Here is a 16,730-nt window from a genome sequence, read left to right as displayed (position 1 = left end):
ACCCAAGAGAGCTCTGCAGAGTTGGTGGCTAGGTGGTCCACGTGCTCATGACTGAGGTGGTTTCTCATCTTGAAATCTAGAAGTTTGGAAAATTATTGCCATCCTCACCGATGTGTGACGGGGCAGGGGAAATTGGTTTGTTGTGCGGTAATTTGTCGGTTTCAGAATGTGACGCTCTCACATGTGGTACAGAAGCGTGATCCGTCCTCCCTCCAGTAGGAGAAGCCCCCGCAAGCCCGGGGCAGTCTCCTGCCAGTGCCAGGTGCTCTGGGCAGCCCTGAGTCTCATCTGTCAGACCCAAGCATGGCTAGAGCTGTCCCCAGATGTCTGCCCCCACAGATGGGAGAAATGAGGATAAAACCGACCGAGCTCTGCCAGTCTGACGTTCTAAGTCTGACTCCCCTAACATTCTGCTACTTCTCCAATGGCTAGTTAAGGCATGCCCCCCCCCTTTAAAGATCTGTTAACTAAATTAAAATATAACTTGTAAAAAATATAAAAATAAAGAACACTTGGCACAAAGACTTCCAACCCAGAGAGTCTCCCCCGGTGCTTTTAAAGTAGGATTTAATTAAGCAAAACTATAGTTGCACATGGTTCCTTAGGCCTGGCTCTGTGTAAACGGCCAGCTCCCGAGACAGAGAAGGGAGCAAGGTTTCGTGCTCTGACTGCAACGGGGTGGTGCCCCCCGATCCAGGCAGAGTCTCAGCCTCCTTGTGTGTGGCCTCCCTCTCCCTGTGCTTAAGCGGGTCTGGACAAAATGATGTGTGTTGTTTGATGGCTCAAGGAAATAGGCTAAGGCCACCTGAGGACATACAGTTGACCCTTGAAAAACACAAGAGTCAGGGGCGCCAACCCCCGACGCCGCTGAAAACCCACGTGTAGCTTTTGACTCCCGCGAAACGTAACTGCTAACAGCCTACTGCTGACCTGAAGCCTTACCCAGAACATAGTCGCTGAACGCGTATTTTGTGTTTATACGTATAATATACTGTATACTTAGAATGAACTAAGCTAGAGGAATGAATGTTACTAAGAAAAGCACAAGGAAAACCCATTTACACTAGGGAAGTGTAAAAAAATCTGCGTGTAAGTGGACCCGCGTGATTCAAACCTGTGTTGTCCAAGGGTCAGCAGTAATCATCAGTGTGCGAGGCATCCGCTGAGATCCTGTCTGTGTGTGTTTCTGAAAGGGCCTCTGAGCGGCTGCCTTGGGTTGGGGTACGTTACCGTCGCCTCCACAATGCCTAGTGTGCCGGCTTTGGGGGGCACAGAGCTTGTTGGTCTCTTGGGCATGGCACTGGTGCCTGGGCAGGGGTGCAGGGCCGAGCTGAGAACCCCGAGGGCTTTTGAGAGCCGTTTTGGTGTTGGTGCTGCCTGGGAGGGCTACTGGTCACCAGACCCTTAATGTGCATCTGGCCTCCCGAGTGCGGGGGGAGCCACGTCGGAGGAAGTGGGAGGCGCAGCGTGTGCCCAGTGTGGGACGGGCATTCAGAAGCGACTGCCTCCTCCAGGAAGCTTGGGCTCTCAGAATGTCCAGAGGAAAGGCCATTTTTTTTCTTTTTTCAAGAACTTGGTCTGTGGACAGTTGAAAGGCTGCTCTGTTAGGGACAGTGGAGTGGGGGGCTCCGGGGAGTGAGGTTGGAGGACCCCAATCGCTTCACAGTGAGGCGCTGGGACCCTTCTGTGTGGTCGGGTGGCAGTGCACTCGAGTCCCACCGTCTTCTCTCCCTGGCTGGCGCGCAACCTTGGGCAAAACCTAGTCAACTCAGGAAACCCTTTCTGAAACAATGAATGAACTTAGCTTCTTTGAGCTTCCATTTCTGCCTCTGCGGAGGGGATAGAATAATGCCAGACTCGCGGGGCTGCCGGGGTGGGATGGGGGGAGCGAGTGATGACCCCAGTGTTCATTACAGTGCCCGAGCCCACGGCCGGCACTCGGGACCTGTAAGCGCTGGTGGTTGGTGTGGGCGTTGTGTCATCGAATTTGGTGACTGGAGCAGCTCCCTCCGGTCAAAGTCGTTTCCACCTTGGGCTGGGGCCAGAGGAGCCCCTACGTGGGAGTGCAGGCTAGCCAGAGCTCTGGTGGCTGCGGCCTGACCACCCCCCGTGGAGCGCAGTGGTGCCCGTGATGCCCGCAGTTTGAGCAGCCGAGTCCCCCATACCCAGCAGCTCTCTCTCTCCGGCCTCTGCTAAAAATTCAAGTCTCAGTTCCTGTGTGGCTGAAGCTGTCACACCGGGCTCGGCCACAGACAGGAAGGAAGTCCCCTCCCTGTGCCTCAGTCCTGGGGAGAGGGGGGCTGCGCCGTCCACAGAGCTGGTTTCCTCTTAGAGGCTCCGTCTGACTGAGACATCTGCTGAGGCTGCTCCCTGCCCCGGGACCCACCAAGCCCAGGAGCCTCTCATGTTGGAGGAGAGCAGATTCTCAGGGATGGTGGTTCTCGACTGGGGGAGGGGGACGGACTTTGCCCCTTGGGGCATTGGGCAGCGTCTGGGGGCATTTGGGGCAGCGCCGATGGCACCTAGAGGGGAGAGGACAGAGATGCTGATGGAAGGCGTAGGGCAGCCTCCTGACCCCCAACAAAGAATGACGTGGCTCCAAATGTCAGCAGTGCTGCGTCGAGGAGTCTGGGGCTCCTTGATGGTCGTAGTCAGCAGATAGTCACCAAGAACTGCCATGTGCCAGGGATGTGCTCCAGGCTGGGAGTCTGGCAGCCTCAAGCGGCTCCCAGCCCAGAGGGGAGGCAGAGCAGTGCAGAACCACAACCCAGGCCTTAAAATGGGAAAAGGCATTTGCAGGACACGGGGGGGCACCCCAGAGTAAGGGGAAGCAGGGGCACGAGTCTGCAATGTGGCAAGTCAGAGGGACAGCGAGCCCCCGTGCGCGGGCAGGGTGGGCGGGTGGCGTGGGTCAGCCACACTGTTGGTGAGAACGACACAGATTCCGGAGGTGGCGGCTCTCGGGTGAGGCTTGTTCTTTCCATCCAAGCGGATGTAGTGAAGTGGCTGCCGCTGTGCTCTGGGCACGGGGATCCTAGCCAGGAAGAAAGTGCCCCGCTCCGCCCCTCCAGCGAGCACGCACCCCTCTGCAAAGTGCAGGGTCTTCCTGGGCTTGGCAGTAGTTGATCTGCAGTACCGATTCAGGGCATGGCCCAGAGGGTTCTGAGTGAGGCCTGAGCAGTTATCGGCTGGCAGGACCAGCAGAGGCCACTGGCCAAGCAAGGCCCAGACAGCTCGGACCCAGCCCAGGAGGCCGTGCCCCGGGAATCCCTTTGCAGCCTTCTACCTAAAGGAATGGGTGCTTCCCCACTGGGAGGAATGGACACAGCCCATCAGCTGATAGACATGGAGGGCTCACTGTGCCACTGATCCGCAGTGATAGTAGGGGACAAACAAGGAACTTGCCTTTCAGAGGGGGCGGACAGACAGTAGACTGAGTACAAGTGAATAGTGCCTTAGACAGTGGTCAATGTTAGAGGAGAAAAACAAGGTAAGGGGGACTGGAAAAGCAAGGTGAGGGGTGAAAGTTCTAAATCAGGTGGTTGGGGTAGGCCTCACTAAGAAGGTAACGTGAACAGAGTCTTGACAGAGGGGAGGGGGTGAACCAGGCCAATGCCTGAGGTAAGAACATTCCAGGCAGAGGGGAAACAGTGAGTGCAAAGGTCCTGTGGTACAAAGGTGCCCAGGAGCCAGAATAGCTGAAGCAAAGCCACCAAGGGCAAGAGTGGGGGGCAGCCAGGTCAGAGAGAGGAGGGAGAAGTAGGGCGGGAGATGGGGCCTTGTAGGCCATCGTAGAGTTTTGGGTCCATTGGAGGGTCTGGACCGAGTGTGGTCTAATCTGACTGTTGAAAAGGCTCTCTCTGGCTGCTGCTTTGTGAGGCTCTTGCCATAAGAACCCAGGGCTATGATTTGCACCAGGTGGCGCAGTGGCCAAAAGTGATTGGATTCTGGATGTTTTTTGAGGGTGGAGCCAAAAACAGGACTGGAAACAGATTAGATGAAAGGAGCGGTAGAGAAGAGCCAAGGATGGGCTTTGGGCTGAGCCACTGAGCGGCGCCTGGCCTCTGCTCCGCCATCCCCGAGGACTCTACCTCCCGGGCTGTGCAAAGGGGGGCCTGCTGGGGCGAAGCAGGTTCCAGGAGCAGGGATCGGGCTTCAGTTTGGACCGGTCTGGACTCCATCCAATGAGCTTAGGGAGAGGAGTGGCCTGGAGGACATGCAAGGTGGTTGGAGTGAAGGACAGGAGAGTCGCATGTGGAGACAGCTCCCAGGTCCCGCAGCATTGGGAGCTTTGCAGGGAGACGTAGCAGCAAAGGAAAGACAGGGAGCGGCCAGCCAGGCAGGAGGCCCGAGAGACCACAGTGACCCGGAAGCCAGGAGTTGGCAGGTCGGGAAGACGAGGGATGGGGACACGGCGATGCGTGAGGCATCGGCCACCTTGGCAAGGACAGTCAGCGTAGCGGGCATCCAAGTCAGAAGCGAAAGGTTTAAGGATGTGGACACTTGAGAACAGGTTAACTTCCTCAGAGAGTTTTGCAGGAGGGGAAGTAGAGTCGAGAGGGTGTGTGTGTGTATGTGTGTGTGTGTGTTTCAGAGGGCAGCCCAACACGCTCCTGTGGCCTGTGGAAAGGAGCACATTAGCCGATGTCGCAGGAGAGAGGGAGGACCCTGGCTGGGGCCCCCCTCGTAGGAGCGCTCAGCACTCGTCTCCGGCCACCTGTGGGGACAGACAGGTGCAGAGATGGTGGGTGAGGAGCCGCTCCTGTGCTCCCACCTGGCGTGCAGGTGGCTGAATAAGGAGGGTCCCCCACTTGTGGGAAAGCCGTGAGCACGACGCTCCTGGGTCTGCCATTCAGTTGTGATAAATTTTTGCATTTAATCGATCCGCAGTCGGAAATCGTGCCTTGGGCGCCTGGGTAGCCGGTCAGTTAAGCATCTGCCTTCGGCTCGGGTCATGATCCTAGGGTCCTGGGATCGAGTCTCGAATTGGTCTCCCTGCTCAGCGGGGAGCCTGCTTCCCCCTCTGCCTGCTGTTACCCCTGCTTGCGGTCGCTCTCACTCTCACTCTCTCTTGCTCTTTCACAAACAAACAAAATCTTAAAAAAAAAAGAAGGAAATCGTGCCTTGACCTTAAGTCATAGCCAGGCTCCTTAAATCTTGACCTTGACTTTGCTTTGATTTCTTTCCCCCCTCTGTGAAATGCACCCCCAAGGCAGCCTTCCCAGATTCTTCCCAAAGGACGAGTTCCCATGAACTTTCCCGGGGGGAGGCGGTCTGGCCCGTCTCACATGGGCCACCTTGCAGAGGTGAGGGGTCCTCTCTATCCCCCTAGCGTTTGTCTGTCCGTCACTCCCGCCCACACACCTGCCCCCACCTGACCTCTCCCTCCCCGCATTCTGCTTGCGCCCTAGTCCCAAGCACGCTGCCCCGCACCAGCCACTGCCCACCTGGCATCTGTCCAGAGTGGGCTCGTTCCCAAGTCCCTCCACACCCCTGCGTCCCCGTCCCACCACCACCTTGACCAGAGGCTATGCTCCATCTCCTTGCTTAGCCTTTCTGGAGACCCCAAGGACCCCTCCTTACTCACCGACTGTCCCTCTTCAACTTGGCACTTTGACACACTTTCTCCTGATTTCCCCCTGCTTCCTGCCACCTCCTCTCAAGGGCTTTTCTGGGACACCCGTGAAAATGTCAGCGTTCCTGAAGGTTCTGGCCTTTCTCACTGCAGACTGTCTCTGGGCTTCCATGTTCACTGCCCTGGGGGGTTTGGCCGGGGGGGCAGAGGGCGGTCCTGAGCTTTCCCCAACCTGCATCTCTGGCCTCGGGCCGTGGGTCCCACTCCCCCATCCACACGACCCCTTAGCCACTCCACTAGTACCTCCTACTCACCGAAGCCAAACCCTGCGGCTGCTCACCCCTTCCACGTTTGGGGAACCAGCTCCAGGCACGGGCCTCACCTCCTGGGTTCTATATGACAAAGAGGTCATAACTGTCTCCAGCACCTTCTACTGCCTTGCCCCAGTTCTGGTGGAGTCCAGCTCAGGACCTCCCCTGACACCAAGTGGTCTCCCAAAAAGGTGCCCCCCCAACTTTTTGGCCTGGCTGTTCCTTCCCCCAGCAGAGGAGACAGAGGAAAGCACAGGGGTAACAGCCAGGGGACCCTGACACAGCAGATTTAAGTGGCTCCGGGACAGGGTCTCTGAGCAGGGTCTGTAACTGAGGTCTCTTCTTTGGGGTAGACGCCCACACGTGCAGTTGCTTCCGGTCCCCCCAGTGTGGGGTGACAGCTCGCTGCTAGGGTCCAGCTGGGCTCCTGGCCCTGCCTCTGCGGCCTCCGAATCCCACCACACCCGGGGCCTCCGTTCAGCCTCACCGCATCACCTCTGCTGCCCTGCCTCGCCCAGCCCCTTCCCTGTGTCTCGCGGGCAGCCAAGCTCCGTGCCTTCTGGGAGTGCGGGCCAGCCAGCCCTCAGCTCCGCCCAGAGCCACCTCTTGGGGGGAATGGCCACTCCTGACACTCAGCTTTGCTCCCCCCAGAGAGCCCCTCAACGGCTACCCCAGTATCTGGGGGCAGGTGCAGCAGCGTTTGGCAACGGCCTGGCACCCGCCAGCTGGGGCAGCCCAGAAGAGTGAGAGGGCATGGGCACAAGTGCACGGGAACCCCGGGCCAGGCACCCCTCGGACCCCAGGGGCCTGACCAAGACCGTGCCGGTTAAAACAGCAGCGCAAGCAATCATCTTGCTGGTGCCTTATCGACCCCTCCGTCCCCTCGGCACCGTGCTGCATGCACACTGCCGGCTGGACCTCGGGCTTCCCCAACTATACCCTGCCACCCCCATGACCTGACCCTGGGCCCCTCAGGTCCAGCCTCTTCCCTGAACCCCATTTCTGGTCCCTCACTTCCACCAGCATCTGCCAGGCACTAATGTGTAAAGGCAGAAGTCCATTCAGGGCCGGAGCCAGTGCAGACCCCGTTGTGGGGGAAGGGCTTGGACATAACCAGGAGGGGACACCCTTGGGTTTGGTCCTGGACCAAGAGGCCTCCATTCCTCATCTGTAAAATGGGGGTCACCTTTTTTGGACTGATTGGCTTGTCGCGAGATGTGTAAAGAGCTTGGCATGCAGCGAGCACCCAGGAGAGGGAGCAGGAAGGGTGGGGGGGGTGAGGTCAGCGGCCCCCCACCCTGGCTCAGGACGCTGAGTGCAGCCAAGACCGGGTTGGCAGGCAGGTGGCAGGCAAGCCGCGTGGTGATGGGCAAATCCCTGTGACAGAGCAGGTAGAGGGCCATCCTCCTGACTCTGTCCCTAGCCTGGAGCCTTTGTGCATTTCTGGTGCCACAGAGCCCCCTGGTGGCCAAGCAAGATCTATTGCCACCATTCAGAAATGAGACCCAGGCTGCCCCCCCCGCCCCCCCCCCCCCCCCCCCCCGCCGCACCCGCTGTCCTCCCTACTTCTGGCACCCACCCCGCCCTGGGGCCTGGACTGGGAGACTTTCCCAACACCTCTCACCCTCCAAAAGGACACGAAGTTCTCCATACAGAATTATTTTGGGTTCGATTTTGTCGCAAAGACAGCCACTGGCACTTCAGTGGGGGAGTTAGAGACCGTGTGGGTCAGGATATTGTGGGGAGGGAGGCGCCCCATCCCCCTCACTGGGCTGGAGCCTGTTGGGGTAGAGGCCAAGCGAGTCTGGTGACAGCTCCAGAGGTGGGATCCACCTCTTGCTGGATCTACAGCAGACCCGCCCACCCCCAACTGCCCCTCCTTTCTCCCCCACTCCTACCTCTGGTCATTATCACAAAGCATCAGCCCTGGCAGAAACTTGGGATGTGCTGGGTTCCATGTCCCTGCCTGGCTTGACAGAGGCAAAGTGAGGCCTCGAGAGGGCAAGGGGCCGGTCGGGCTGGCCAGGCTCCCGGCAGGTCACAGCAGAGCCAGGGAGAACCCTGGATCCCTACCCTGGGCTCCCTCGCCTGCCTGGAGAAGTTCAGGAGCGTGTTGAGTTCTTAGGGCCAGGAGTGGCCCTGCCGGCTGGCCTCATGGTGAGCCCTCGGGCTGTGGGTCGGAGAGGCAGAGTGGGGAAGGCACCACGGGCCACACCAGGTTCCCTCTGACGGCCATGTCTTCCTTTGACACAGGGCGCTGCGCAGAGCTGCAGGTGCATGTCACCGAGGCCATGGCCACGGCAGCTGAGCAGAGGGAGCTGATCGCCCGCTTGGAGCAGGACCTTAGTACCATCCAGACCATCCAGCGGCCGGACGCCGAGGTGAGCCGCCCCCTCCGGCCCCCCCCCTCGCCACCCACCCCAGGCTTTGAGCTCTCACCCAGGAAAACTCACAGGTTAACCAGCCAGCTCCTCGGGCCCTGCCCCCACAAGGCCCACGGGGCTGTCGCCCACAGCCCAGGTGTTGCCTGCACACTTCATCACAGAGGCCCGGTTCAGGACGCCAGGCACAGGGCACAGGGCCAGGCTGGGACCTCCACCCTGAGAGCTGTGGGCAGAAGCCAGGCAGGAAGACTGACCCATCCCACAGCTAGAGGAGCCGAGGCCCAGGGATCGCGGAAGGCTGGAGCCCACGGGGTTCTGGGGGTCGCTCTGTCACCCACCGCATTTTCTAGAAGAAATGGGGCTCAGAGAGAGCAGCGGGGCCGGCCCAGCAGGGCCCAGTGGTCCATGAAGGCACCACCACAGGGGTCCTGCCTCAGAGTCAACCCAATGCCCAGCCTTCCCTTTGGGAGCCCTTGTGGTCACCGGCCCAGTCCCGGCGCCAGACCGCCCCACCTGGTCCTTGCCCCCCCGTTTGCTTGGCACTCTGAAAGGGTACGTTCGGTGACACATAGGGAACGGTCACGCCTGTTCCCCCCTGCAGGGCGCAGCTGAGCACGGCCTGGAGAAGATCCCGGAGCCCATCAAGGAGGCCACCGCCCTGTTCTATGGTAAGGAGGGGCTGGCCCGTCTCCGTCCCTGACACAGCAATGGGCAGGGTGGAAGCAGGGAGAGGAGAAAGGGGGTGCTACGGTCTGAGCCGTGATCCCTAAAGAGCACCCCCCCTTCCTCCAAGGAGGTCAGGGCCCCCTGTCCTAGCAATGCAGCAGCAACCAAAGAGGGGGGCTGTGTCCGCCCTTCAATGCCTTAGCTTGACACCCCGCCTAGGACCGGGGCCCCCTTTGCCCTGCCACTGGCCTTGTCGATGACTGATGGGTCGTGGTAAGCTCCCCAGGGAGGCCTTGGCACGGGAAGAGAGACAGCCAGAGAGTTCCCAGCGCTGCTGGCGAGGTGGCCTCCTCCGGCGTCAGGATCAAGGAGGAACCTGGGGCTGCTGGGCCAGGACATTGGAGGGAGCCTCTCACGGCTTCCCAGTATCTCCAGTGTCCTTTTGCTTCCCCAGGAACGGGGGGGTCTCGTCTGACAGATGCGAGGGTCTCAGATCCAAGTACTGGGAATGGGGGCCCTCCCCTGCTCGGATCCCTATTCCCCTGGATAGCCCTTCCTTTCCCCAGCCTCTCAGCTCCTGTGCTCAGACACCTATGCCTTGTACCGCATGGCCCTTGGCCAGAGCTCCCTCTGGGCTGGGGCTACTCTACCCGAGAACCCACCACTCCCCTCCACCTCCTAGGACCCTCAGCACCGGCCAGTGGTGCCCTCCCCGAGGGCCAGGTAGACTCGCTTCTCTCCATCATCTCCAGCCAGAGGGAACGCTTCCGTGCCCGGAACCAGGAGCTAGAGGCCGTGAGTTGCATTGTTACCTCCCTTATGTCCCTTGGACCCACAGGCTTGGGAGCAGAGAGATGTGTCACAGACCATAAACCACAGAGGAGTTAGAGTTGTTGTGTGCAGTCAGGGAGGGCTTCCTGGAGGAGGTTATGCCACACTGGGCTTTGAAAGAAGACTTAGATGCTCAAAGTAGAGGAGAGATAGGTGAGCAGAGACAGGGGGCCAACAAGCCCGAAAGCCTGTGACAGGGCTGCAGGAATAAGACACCGAGGGCCCTACTGCTGGGCTGAGGCATTACCAGAGGATTTAAGCAAGGGAGTGATACTGTCAGAATGGAGCGTAAGAAGGGTCACTCGGCAGCCAGTTCGGGATGGAACCTGGCCTGGGAAGACAACTGGAGAGCGGTCCTGGAATGGGGAACAGGATACGAGAGAGGGAGTCAGGGAGGGAATGAAAGGAGAATGAGCAAGGGACGCAAGGGACGGTCAGGGTGATCAGGGTACAAAGGCCCAGGCCAGGGCATGCTCACAGAGGCAGTGCACACCAGACCCAGATTGCAGAGGGCCTGGGGACAGACCAGAAGTGTACCTGGAGGGGGCGCTATCCCAGCCTTGGGGACTCTGCAGACTCCCCATCCCCCAGAGCCCTCCTGGGTCATCCCTGAGCTCTCCCGGTGCAAACAGGAGGCCGGAACCTTTCCATCCTTCTCAAAGAGTCACTGCCTGAGCCAATGATGACATTTCTAGACCCTTCCTCTCCAAACGCACAGTTGACCCCCTAGGGTTCCCAAGCTCAGGCCAGGGAGAAGCCGACATTGACTGAGTGCCCACGGGCAGGCAAGGCCTGCTGCTGGTCCAGTGGCAAGGCTGAGCCAGCCTCAGCCGACCTCCTGTGATCTGCTTCAGAGGAGAGATGGTCGGCTCCGCCCCTCACAGCAGGGACTGGAAACGTTCACACTCACTCCCCTTGGGGACTAGGGACAGCCACGCAATGAAATGCTGGGCAGCCCTTAAAAGGAGGCCTTCAAAACAGATGAAGTGGAAAGAAAAGTGTTTTAGTATTCTACATTTTGCTTTAAAAATCTAGGTTTTTTTCAATCAGGTACTAACTTTTTTAAAAATTGTGGTAAAACACACAACACATAAAATTTACCGTCTTAACTGTTTTTAAGTGTACAGTTCAGGGGCATTAAGTACATTCACGTTGTTGTACAAACAGCCCCACCATCCCTGTCCAGGAGCTTTTGTCGTCTTTCCAAACTGAAACCCTGTCCCCGCTAAACACTAACTCCATTTCCCCCTGTCCTCCCCCCATCCCCGGTTCACCACGCCTCTACTCGCTGTCTCTGTCCCTTGACCACACTAGGACCTCATGTAAGTACAGTCCTACGGTACTTGTCTTTTTGTGCTGGCGTATTTCGCTGAGCAGAATGTCCTCAAGGTTCATCCCTGCTGTAGCAGGTGTCAGAAGATCCTTCCTCTTTAAGGCTGAGCAGTATTCTGTTGTACTGTGTACCTAGTTTTATTTATCCGTTCATCTATCAAGGCGCCCTTAGTTTGCTCCCATCTTTTGGCTACTGTGAACCATGCTGCTGTGAACATGGGTGTGTAGACGTTTCTTGGAGTCCCTTTTTTTCTTTCTTCCGGGGTAGCTGCCCAGAAGTAGAATTGCTGAATCACGTGATAATTCTAGACTTCATTTTTAAAAAAAATTTTTTAAAGATTTTATTTATTTCACAGACAGAGATCACGAGTAGGCAGAGAGAGAGGGGGAAGCAGGCTCCCTGCCGAGCAGAGAGCCCGATGCGGGGCTCGATCCCAGGACCCCGGGATCATGACCTGAGCCAAAGGCAGAGGCTTAACCCACTGAGCCACCCAGGCGCCCCAAGGCTTCATTTTTTAAGGAACCGCCCTACTACCGTGTACCGTGTACTTTTCAGTCCTGTTTGAATGTTTTAAACAGTATGAAGAAAACACCTACTTATGCATTTGGATAAGCTGAAAACGGAGGTCCCCTTTCATTTGCTCCTGGATTGGCAAACATTAAAATCACGTAGCGTCTGACTCCATTTATATGAAATGTCCGGAAGAGGCAAATCAAAAGAGACAGAAAGATTAGTGGTGACCAGGGGGTAGGAGAAGAGGGAAGGAGTTGTTGGGTTGGGGGTTTCCTTTGGGGTCATAAACGTATTGTGGAATGAGATCGTGGGGATGGTTCGCCATATTCACTGTGGATATAATAAAAATAATAAGAAATAAATAACCCTAAAGACACTGATGTTCGTTATACGAATTACATCTCGATAGTTCTTTCAAAGGTTGATGATACCATAAACAAACCCACTCAAGACATGAAGGAACCTGGCCTGAAATCTGTCTTCTGCTTGGGGTGGGGGTCACAGGAGGAGAAGGGGACTTGCCAGAGTCTAGAAGGTCAGGGAGATGGCCGCAGGCCAAGAAGGGGCTCCGGGGAGATGAGCAGGACCTGCGCCGGTCTGGCAGCCTCTCCCCCCTACCTCTTCCACCGTGGGCCCTGCCTCCCTGCCCACCTGCCTGCCGCCCCCCCAGGAGAACCGCCTAGCCCAGCACACTATCCAGGCCCTGCAGAGCGAGCTGGACAGCCTACGTGCAGACAACATCAAGCTCTTCGAGAAGATCAAGTTCCTGCAGAGCTACCCAGGCCGTGTAAGTGCCCTCCCCGATTGCAGCCCCAGGCGTACCAGGCAAGGAGAGAGGCCGACCAGGCCCTCCCAGGCGAGAGAGTTGAGGGCAGTGACCTGCTGGGCAGCACTGGGCCTTGGGGCCCCCAGAGGCCATCCAGCACGCCCAGCTTGGCAGCTGTCTTCCCTGAACTGGGGAGAGCCCCCACAGTGGAGGCTTTGTGCAGGTTCATTCATCAGAGCCAGCCAGGAGGCAGTGAGGGGCAGCAAGAGGCAGGACTGGTGGGCCCATGGGCCTGGCTGTCCCCTCTATGAAACGGGAGTGATCCACTAGTGGAGCCAGGATCCGGGGATCAAACCACAGGGCCGTTGAGTGGGCCGGAGAGGCCCTGGGGAATCCGTATGTTTTAAACTCATATTCTTAAAAAACAAAACAAACAAACAAACAAAAACCCAGGCTTTGGTCCAATAACCCCCAAACCAATCAAGAAAACAGAATAAAAACCCACTCACTCCATTCTGGGCATCTGAGGGCCCTCCCTGGCTTCTCTCAGCCCCCAGACTTCACAGGGGACCCCCTCGTGGGAGGAAACCCTTCTGTGACTGTGGGGTGACAGGGTGGCCCATAGAAACGCAGGGAGCAGGGACCCTCAGGGTGGGGGGCCTCCCCAGACCAGAGCTCCTGCCCCATCCCCCACTCCACCTATTGGAGCTGCACTCGGGCCACCAGAGGGCGCCAGACTCTGTGCTAACTAGTACTTGGTACCCAGGGCCCTGCTGGGGTCGGGGAGCGGGGCTCACGCCTCTGGTGCCTCCCTCTGCCCACAGCCACCCTGCATGCTCCCCGCAAACCCCTCCCAGGCCCACTGGCCCCCACTGGCCCCCACTGGCCCAGCCCTGTCTGTGATGTACACTCTGGCCCCAGAGCTCAATGGGCTTCAGTTCCCTCTCCCTGCCCCGAGTCACCCTGGCCCAGAGCCCGCGGGGAAGTGCCCGCGGGGAGGTCTCTGAACTCAGGCACGGCTCCTGGACGTGTGGCCCCAGCCACATTCATGCTGTCACCCAGCCTCCTCCCAGCTCTAGGGCGTGGTGCTGATGGGGAAACTGAGGCTCCCCTATGCTCCTGCCAGCCTCAGGATGCCTTACCCCAGCCTTGTTCCTGGTGGGCCCTGAATGATGGGGTCTCTCCTCCTCACACAGAGCGGTGGCAGTGACGACACGGAGCTGCGGTACTCCTCCCAGTACGAGGAACGCCTGGACCCCTTTTCCTCCTTCAGCAAGCGGGTGTGTGAGCCCACAGGGGCTGCTCCCTGGCCAGGCAGTGGGCGGGCCGCGGGGAAGCGTGCAGGACGCACCCTCGCTGGGCGAGCCTGGGATGTCACGCTGAGTGGAAGGGGACAGCAGGGAGGACCCCGGCAGCCCCCTGGGGTCCCCCTCTGCAGCAGGCTGGGGCTTCTGGGGCCCTTGGGGTCCTCCCCTCATCCACCCTCCCCCTTCAGGAGCGGCAGCGGAAGTACCTGAGCCTGAGCCCTTGGGACAAGGCCACACTCAGCATGGTGAGTTCCCTCCTCTGTGACACACCAGAAGCTCTGACTCTGGGGGCCTCCAAAGACCCCTGCCTTCAGTGCCATCTGGAGAAGCCCCAGGGACCCCACTCACCCCTCATAGGTCCTGCCGAGACTGGCCATGAGGCCTAGAACCGGGTCCCTCTCCCTCCGGGACAGCTGCTGTTCCTGGAAGGTTCTGGGATTGTGCCACAGGGGGCGCCATTCCCTAGAATTCCTGTGGCCCAAATTCCCAGGCTACACAGTGGGAGACCACTGCCCTCTCTGCAGTGGGGCCCTCTCTGCAGGAACCTGGGGTGGCCCTCCACGGGTGGGTGAGGCCTGCCCCACCCCCACGCCATACCTTGTTGCTCCCCAGGGGCGACTGGTTCTCTCCAACAAGATGGCGCGCACCATTGGCTTCTTCTACACACTCTTCCTACACTGCTTGGTCTTCCTGGTGAGTATCCAGGCAGGCGGCCAGGGATGCCTTCACCACGCTTCCCGGACCACCAAGGGCAGCCTGGCTCCCTGGGACAAGCCCAGGCCACACTGTCTGCTCCTGGCCACTTCTCTCCTCTTCAAGGGGACGACAAGCCCACCCCTCAGGCCCTCTGCGTGGGGCAGCGGCCCAGCCACTCTGGGGAAGTGGCCTGGCTGACTTCACCCATGGCTCCGCTCTGGAGGGTGTGTGGGAGGGCATGACCACTGTGGGGGCCCGAGGCAGGCGGGAAGGCAGGTGTGACTCACGTCACTAAGGAAAAGCTGGCTGGACTACACAAGCAGGGACATCTTGAATTGAATCTCCCACAGTGCAGAATGACCGTCCTGGGGACGTCGGCAAGTCCACTGAGTCAGGGAATCGGAGAGGGCAAGGCCACCCGTGGAAGCCTCCAGCCCCGGAGGCTCCCGTCCCGAGTAAGGCCCCAGGGAGGGATGGCCCCTCTGTAGTTAGCCTGGGCTCCAACTCTGACCCCAGGGGCCAACAGGTCCCGGCCTGCCAGTGTCCCACACAGCAATGGCAAGGACAGTACTGCCACTTGGAGGCCTGTCTGACTGTGTGTGAAACAGGCGGCCACAGGGGCGTCTCTAAGGCCCTCCTACCCTGGGGCCTGGGCCAGGAAAACAGTCATGCACGCCCGGGGGGGCCAGGCCCGGGGGGCTGGAGGCAGGCTGCAGGAGGGGCCGTGCGTCGGGACAGACAGCTCACTGTGTTTCTGCCTGGCCAGGTACTCTACAAGCTGGCGTGGAGCGAGAGCATGGAGAGGGACTGTGCCACCTTCTGTGCTAAGAAGTGAGGACAGCACCCGAGTCCCATGGCCCTGCACTGACTCCCCCACCTGGCACCACCGAGCCCCTCCTGTGTTCCCCCCCCCCCGCCCTCCACCCCTGCTGCCCACTCTGGCCCACCCCTCTCCCCGCCCGGCTCCCCAGCACCTCTCCTGACATAGGGAGCACCCCCCCTGGGGATCTCCGTTCCCCCTCCACACATGTGCATGAGCGTGCATGCAGGCATGCACACACACACACACACACACACACACCCCTCTCCTTTTTACCCTTGTTCTCAGCAAAGGTTTCTATCCCCAACAGGTTCGCCGATCACCTGCACAAGTTCCATGAGAATGACAATGGGGCAGCAGCCGGTGACTTGTGGCAGTGATGTCCCCGGGCCTCCCCAGTTCATTGATGGCTGCACCCCCCTACCCCTTGCTTGTTTGGCTGCTTCTAATGACTTAGACTTCCCCAGAGAATTCCCCACAGAAACAGCCCTTGCCCTCCACCCTCCGGAGCCAGAGGTCCCAGGTCCCCCTGGAAACTCTTACGAGAATGTCAACCACATCAGGATCCCTAGGTCCAAAAAGCCCCCAAGGCCCAGCCAGGCTGGGTCAAGGGGGCCCCTTCAGCCCCAACCTGGGCTGGTGACCTGGCTCGGGCCCCATCGCAGCTTTACAACCAGCCCTGGTGGCAGCCCCCTCCCATCACCCGCCATGATGCTGATTGGGTCCTCGCTGATTCTGGCCACGCACAGTTCATCTGGGTGGGGTCCCCTGGGTCTCTCTGTGCCAGGTCTGTGCCAGGTCTGGGATCCCCTCGGGCTCCCCTACGATCTACCACCACCACTTCCCCTCAAGAGATAGAAGGCCCCTCCTCACAGGCCAGCAGGCTTTGTCACCAAGCCCACCCTACCCCAAGAAGAGGGGAAGCCCTGGAGGGCATAGGATAGTTTCTGTCACCTTCTCCCTGCCCCCAGACCCGTTGTGATTTTTGCTTTCTTTAGCAAGATATTTTAGCTTCTAGGCAAGGAGGGATCTCCGGTGAGCCCCTGTGCCCCAGGTTTTTCAGACCTAACGTCTGGTCTGAGGGGCCCAGGCGCTTCTCAGCCAAGACAGAACAGGCCGTGGACCACCCTAGCATGGCCACCTTGGGGCCACTGGCTGATCTCCCTAAGGTAGAATTACACTTGCATGTTCAGCTTTGCCCATTTCAAATAAACACGTAGTTGAGCTGTGCTGGTGGCCATGCTCTGTGACTCTGGGGGGACAGGCGGCTGGTGGGGGCTCACAGCGACACGCCTGGGACCTGGGGTTGGACCTTTCAGGTGCTCTGCTGATGTGAGGCATGACCTCCAACCATGGGAACTCCCTTCCTTTTTCCATCCCCCAGGAACTCTGTGAGTGGGTCCAGACCTTTGCTAGAACCCAAACCCACAATGTCTGAGTTCCCTTGAGCTGCTAGGCTGCCCGATCAAAAAGAGAAATCTATTCCTTTAAAAAAAAGAAGAAGAAGACGACGACTATGAGGCTGCAT

General features: G+C 59.0%; 1 protein-coding gene across 3 annotated transcripts in view; it reads left to right on the top strand.

Annotated features, from left to right (window-relative positions):
- The window catches only part of CUX1 (cut like homeobox 1), a 352,264-nt gene extending 336,383 nt beyond the window's left edge, over window positions 1-15,881 (top strand). For 2 of the 3 annotated variants that reach the window (XM_032872504.1, XM_032872503.1), the window contains exons 15-23: window positions 8,140-8,267; window positions 8,872-8,938; window positions 9,619-9,731; window positions 12,284-12,400; window positions 13,576-13,659; window positions 13,875-13,931; window positions 14,299-14,379; window positions 15,149-15,213; window positions 15,513-15,880. In XM_032872504.1, coding sequence (XP_032728395.1) covers window positions 8,140-8,267; window positions 8,872-8,938; window positions 9,619-9,731; window positions 12,284-12,400; window positions 13,576-13,659; window positions 13,875-13,931; window positions 14,299-14,379; window positions 15,149-15,213; window positions 15,513-15,582 — 782 coding nt within the window. In that variant the 3' untranslated portion in view covers window positions 15,583-15,880. Of the gene's footprint in view, window positions 1-8,139; window positions 8,268-8,871; window positions 8,939-9,618; window positions 9,732-12,283; window positions 12,401-13,575; window positions 13,660-13,874; window positions 13,932-14,298; window positions 14,380-15,148; window positions 15,214-15,512 lie in introns of all 3 variants that reach the window. The other variant, XM_032872502.1, reaches the window with a different exon arrangement.
- Window positions 15,882-16,730: the final 849 nt, after the last annotated feature.

Source organism: Lontra canadensis, unplaced genomic scaffold (genome assembly GCF_010015895.1).
Source record: "Lontra canadensis isolate GAN:19392208 unplaced genomic scaffold, GSC_riverotter_1.0 scaffold45, whole genome shotgun sequence".
Taxonomy (NCBI): domain Eukaryota; kingdom Metazoa; phylum Chordata; class Mammalia; order Carnivora; family Mustelidae; genus Lontra; species Lontra canadensis.
This window is presented reverse-complemented; position numbering and strand designations above follow the sequence as displayed.